Source organism: Dreissena polymorpha, chromosome 12 (genome assembly GCF_020536995.1).
Source record: "Dreissena polymorpha isolate Duluth1 chromosome 12, UMN_Dpol_1.0, whole genome shotgun sequence".
Classification (NCBI taxonomy): domain Eukaryota; kingdom Metazoa; phylum Mollusca; class Bivalvia; order Myida; family Dreissenidae; genus Dreissena; species Dreissena polymorpha.
This window is the reverse complement of record NC_068366.1, coordinates 58578172-58584403: the sequence shown is the minus strand read 5'-3', so window position 1 is coordinate 58584403 and position 6232 is coordinate 58578172. Positions and strand designations below refer to the sequence as shown.

General features: G+C 37.7%; 1 protein-coding gene across 1 annotated transcript; it reads right to left on the bottom strand.

The window, feature by feature from the left end:
* Positions 1–1629: 1629 nt before the first annotated feature.
* LOC127853644 (sodium-dependent glucose transporter 1B-like) lies at positions 1630–5550 on the bottom strand. The gene is made up of 3 exons (XM_052388332.1): positions 5287–5550; positions 3037–3328; positions 1630–2826 (listed from the first exon to the last, which is right to left on the bottom strand). Exons 1-3 carry the CDS (start codon positions 5344–5346, stop codon positions 1739–1741), a joined length of 1440 nt encoding a protein of 479 aa, XP_052244292.1. The 5' UTR covers positions 5347–5550; the 3' UTR covers positions 1630–1738.
* Positions 5551–6232: the final 682 nt, after the last annotated feature.

Below are 6232 nucleotides of genomic sequence, written 5' to 3'. Positions count from 1 at the left end.
ATAATTCAACAATTGTTAAGTGGATGAATGTTATTCAGCGGCGAAATTGGCCGAACTTTAAATATAATAATCTGTATACCGACATTGAAATGTTAGGACACATTATTAAAATAATATATTCAATTTCAGAAACCTCAAAAAACTCAGGTGCATTCATGTAATTTAGACATCATAATCTTAAAAGATGATGCAAGTTTTGTTCACTTTTTTATTGCAAATTTAAATGGAAAACGGTCTTTCATTTCCTTTTTTACTTTTGTAAAGACATACCCGAATAAACGAAATGCAAAGTTATAAAACGTAATTTCGAAACAATTATGTTAATGGTGTCATTAAAACAAATAAAGATATTGTGCCTCTTCATATTGCACAAATAGGTGTTGTCCATTTTCAGTATATTCAGATGCCAACGAACGGCGCAAAATTAAAAATAATATATGGCCATATTTATCGATAAATTCTTAAAAATCATATTAAAATCGGTATATATGATTCAAACGTTTCCTTTCAGTACAATCTGATCAAGTTGTCCTTGACCCTTTTGTTAGTGTTTGGTTTTTGAGCACGTCATGCAGTTTTTATTTGCTGCACCTTGCAAATCAACTTTCTTATTGTGCGCATTGAACATATTTGAGCGATATTTAAAAGTCATAATCTTAAAAAAATATTTGTAACAGGCCGTTATGTACTAACTTGAGAGGGAGGCAGTACCAGCCAGCTTTATACTTCCATATTGTACGAGTTAACGAAAAATAGTCAGTGATTTACGTAAAATATGTTGGCTTAACCAAAATTTAAAATTTATAGAAAAACTCTTCATATTAAGAATATCTGGTTCGGGGTAAAGAAGATAATTGGGCGCAATGCAAAATCATGTTTTTTTCGGAGTGGGAATTCAAAGAACATCGAATCATGTTGTTGTTGCCTAAGTGATAACTGCATAAAAATGTCAGGATTTGTCCATAAATCATAATTCAACGATATGCAATTACTATTTATCTTTAACACCGGTTTCCTCATGATGCGAAATGTGTAGATTTACATACAACACAAAATAACGACCAGCACCTCTGAAATAAATTTCATATATAACCTACTGTTTGAACATGAATATGAGGTAAAACATATTTTAGTGACGTCACTTTTTTCATTTACTTTATTCATTAAGGTTCATTCATACAATAAAAGCGTATTTCAACGCATATTTTAATAAAATAACATTTGGACATTGGATATTACCTAGGTTGCACGTGTTGTGTAAGGTCTGACGGGTTCTAAGTTCGTGCTATACAACTTATATATTTTCTATAAATATTCTTGTCGGTGGTCTCACTTTTATTTTTGGTGACCCTCTCTGATTATAAACTCCATTTTAGTAAATACCATAGTTCTTACATGAGGTTCGTCCACCATATCTTATTTCTATTTAAAATTCATGAAATAATAAGAATATAAACTGTTAAGTGACCTCTCCCCTTTGTAATAACTAACATTTCGACTTATATAAGTCACGTCGTTAAAGACACAATTAAAAAGGATCACTAACAACGCATGGTATATTACTGGATAATTTCGTTTGTATCAGACATCTTTAAAACAAACTGATTGCTTGCGAGAAAAAAAGTATAGTCCATAATCAATATATTTATTGATACCATTAAACAATAACATTGAAAAGTAGACGTATAACTTAAAACCATGTACATGTGTGTTACTAATAAATATCGCAGTCCATTTGTCAGCTACTAGTATTCATGTCGCTATACCGCAAATCCGATGTCATTCTAATGTCCTCACCTGACGTCACGACCGGCGTCTGGTCCTCGTTGATCGCGAAGCGTTTTCGTGTCCAGCTTATGGCGACAAATATAACAGAAATGAGACACAGGAATATCGCAGAGAACTGCATAGCGTACAAAATAGTCCTAGGTCCGTACGCTTCGTAAAGTAGGCCCTCAATCCAAACATAAAGAAGTTGACCGAAGCCTGTAGCGAACACAACCAGCGTCAGCACCATTCCACCAACCTCTATATGCGTATTAATGTACGCGATACCGGCCGGAAATAGCGGCGCAATGAAGAAACCGACTATGGCAGTGAACGCCCATAAGAAATTTTTCCCTCGCGCTGCGAAAATATCCGCGAAGGTTACAGCTAAAAGGTTCATAAATAAATCTATCAAGAATAGTTTGCGCATAGAAATAAAGTGCGCTAAAACGGAGCCCGTGAGTCGCCCAATCGTGAAGCTGCCCCAGTAGACCGTATCAAGATAGGAGGCCTCGTTGCGGGCGAATCGAAGCTGATCTACGGAGAACGTGCGCACGAAATTTCCGAACAGCTGCTCCCCACCCACGAGATTTATGTACAACACAATGATAAACACAAACACGGTGAGACCGAACTTGAAATTTCCGTTAGCGTAGGTCGCTGGGTTTAGAATAACCAGCAATCGCTTTACTATCCCGTTCTGCGCCGGCGCAACAGTGCCCTCTTCCGGTTCATCCATGTTGTTATATTTGTTCTTGTAACGTCGGAAGCACTTCACGAAGGGGTACAAGAAAACTGGCAGCGCCAGCGTCGCAGAGCATAAACCAATCGTGACAAAAGCTAGGTTAACACGAGATTCCTTTATGACGATGAAATCCCTGCCTCCGGGGAGGGTGACGTCATTGCTCGACGCGTTGACGGGACCATACTCCAAAACGGCGAGGAAAGGGTTAATAATAATTGGAGCTAATAGGGCGCCAATTCCGAAGCCCATATGCATGGCATGCATGGGGGATGCAGATTCGTCTCGCCACAATTCTATCAGCATCCGCTGGCCGGCTGCAACGAAATTGAACGATTACTATTAGCCATTTGCTTAAACACTGTCTTTGTCTCAGGTTTTATGGTAATGTTATGGTTAATTAAGACCTAGTCATTTCGTATATTACGGTCAGAAGCAGCTCCTACGAATACATTTTTAATAAACGGCGCATTTATTGTAATCCAACACATCGATGGAGCACGTGTTTCGATAGGATAGACGCTTACCGACGTTGATAAGCCCTGCCGCTGTTCCGACGGAAAAGAACATCACCCAAAGCCAGGTCAGCGAGGCGACGAACGGCATCAAGATCACGGCGACAGTTGCTATGGTTTCCGCCAGCGTCACCACGAGGAACTTCCACGTCCTCATGGCGTCTATGACAAGCCCGCCTGCAAGCGCGCCGGCGAATATCCCGAAACCCTGGGCGGAGACTGAGCGCGCTATGTCGGCAGAGGAAGTGTTGAACTTCATGCGTAGATCCACCATAGTGGGCCCTCCGACCTCGAAAAACAGGCCCTGGATAGAATGCGATTGAATAAGTAATGGTACTTTTTATATGCGGCTGAGTAATTTCATAGGAAGTTCAAGACTAACAAATACACACAAAGAGCATAGATAATCAACTATTCGCACAGAGCCAAACAACGGTTATTGCTATAAGATTGTTAGAATATGTTCGATAGCCGCATTAATGATTGTTTGCACTAAGGTAATTTGACCAAACACAACAATACTGTATTCAAAAAGATTATTTACGTAGGCAAAATATGACAATCTTATACTAAAAAACTGTCCTCTGAAGAGCCGTTATCAATGTGTTTTTATTTCGATGTTTAGGAAGCCCTTCCGTGCCCCAAGATGCATAATGTGATGACCCGGAGTGTGTATCAGTACACTTGCCTAATAAACTTAAGGGGTTCGCGAAAGTTTGGACATATTTTAAAATCTAGCCGAAAATTCCAGCTACATGTGTTTAGTGTTTACTTAAAGACATTCAATTTTGCTGCTTGCGCTGAATATGTGCGGGGGGGGGGGGGGGGGGAGGAGCGGAGTACCCGGAGGAATCCCCACATGTCCTATCTCACTTGAAGAGGAAGCGGGCATTGAACCCGGGTCGACTAGGTGAGCAGCACGTGTACCAACCTCTGCACTAACCGGACAGCTTACCTTATCAATATTTTATGTGTTTTTATACATAAGAAATCAAGATGTTTGTGTGATAAGTATCGTCTTGAAATATATGGCCAACGTTGATCATTTTGCGCGAATAAAACTAAACATGTCAGGGTCGACAACTGTGACTAATAGGTGTTCACATGTACTACGCAGTGATTTCCATTTTTCATTTTACAGTAATAAACTACAAATGAAGTTGCATAAAATTATCGTTATTTTATTTAAGTATGTGTACTTTAGTTGCTGCTTGATTAATCGTTGCACATAATTTTGATTGATTGTTCGCAATGCTTTGCTTACGAAAAAATACTTCGTGCGTCTCGTTAACAAACTTTCATTTTCATGTGATGTAGGGTTATGCAGCTGTCACAAAAAAGAGCGTCACGTGAACTAAAACTAATATTATAACTACTGACTTGCATGTATATTAAGTACACGTGACACGGTAATTATCTTGATTAAACGTGAGATATCTGTCCAACTTAATACCATTGTTTGTTTGCAGAAATTTGTGTTTCAAGTTGTTAACATTTGTGTGAATGAAGTTTGATATCTAAGATACATGTATATGTCAATGCATAGATAACGCAGACGATAATAATATATAATTACCTGATTGCAATTATCGGTACGCATTATTTAATGCGAATATTGTCGCTTATTGTCTTCTTTATTGAGGTTGGTTGTTTAAACCGGAAGCTAAATAACACAAGTATTATGCGACAAAGGTATCTAGTATTTAGATTGCATGCGCTGATAACTTCAACCCACCCCCATGCATGAGCCGGTTTAGGGGTATAATACAGACGACATAGACCGATGGTCGAAACATTTATGCAATTCTGATTTTACACATGTTGTTGCTGTTGTTTTCCATATAAATATCTTCTTCGTGGTATTTGCACTATAACAAACTGATAGTTTCCATATATATATCTACATCAACGTTTATTGTACTATAACAAACTATACATTTTAAACATATAACCAAGTACATAGAGCTATATGATCCTGCATTACTGCTGAAACACATGATCTCATACCAATCTGTATGAGTATTGGACATTAAGTAAATGTGAATCGTGATAATGATCGAATTTATGCAACAAACGTTCCATTCTTCATGCTCTTCACACGCCATATGCTGTTACAAAGCAGTACGAACATATCCAAATAAACCTTACATACGAAACCCGATTATAAAGCAGTATGTTTATAGAAAATACCGATCAAACAATCCGTTTTTCTGATTCTCTCCCATTCTACGTCGCTACACGAGCGGGCTCGTGTTGACCTACCATGGATATCCAGACCAGCACGAGCATCACGGTAATCAACTTCCTGTTGGTGTCCGACATATTGACTGATATTTAATCCGATTTAAGTATATCCTGTATCCCAACTGCTTTCAAACCATTGCAAAACATTGCTTAAGTCACTGTTTGAGCGCAATCTGTTTACAGCCTATAACGAAAGAATGGTTTAACCATTCAAATGAACAGTAGTTGTGTGTGTATACAAGTAAAATGAACTTGGCGTGACGCTATGTCATAGCATGTACAAATCATAGATGTTCTATATCGGTTGAAGTTGTACATTAAAGAAAGAAATCCGTGGCCTTATGTCGACTACTGAATTGGCTGGTTTGTCAACAACCCATTTCTTACCAGTTAGAATAATAACTTTATATTGATGATTATAAGATGAAATAAAAGCGGCCTTTTCACAGATTTTGCCATGTTTTGAAGAATGTCATTAAATGCTTTATATTGCTTAATGTTAACATTTGATCTAAAATGCACCAGTAAATAATACAGAATAAAATTTTAAAAAAAGAAAAAAGGTAACCCTAAACATGGCTCGAACCACTGACCCCTGGAGTCCTGGAGTAAAAGTCTAACATTTAGACCACTCGGCCATCCGTGCTCATACAATGGCACATGTATTTTATACTTTATATAAGCATTCCTCGTAATTTCACAAAATATAACGACAACAACAGAGCTCTCCAAATTATTCAATCGTTTCGCGTTGCAACGCTTTATAATTTTCAGGTTGTTAAAGATGTATATAATTGCTATTTTAGAGCATGGTAAATGTTCAGTATTACTGTTCCCTCACAAATATCATTACTAAAACGAAAAAAAATGCGAATCTGAAAAAACTTTTTTTAATTTTGTAAATTAACCAAAACGTGAAAGGCCCCTTTTATCCATCACCCTTATGACAAAGAAAAGCATAACA

Bases quoted from the DNA above. Each gene is read 5' to 3' on its own strand.
- LOC127853644 (XM_052388332.1), bottom strand. From the start codon at position 5,346: ATGTCGGACACCAACAGGAAGTTGATTACCGTGATGCTCGTGCTGGTC. The intron at 3,329-5,286 runs GTAGGTCAACAC...CATTCTATCCAG, and splicing joins TGCTGGTCTGGATATCCATG to GGCCTGTTTTTCGAGGTCGG. The intron at 2,827-3,036 runs GTAAGCGTCTAT...ATTTCGTTGCAG, and splicing joins GGCAGGGCTTATCAACGTCG to CCGGCCAGCGGATGCTGATA.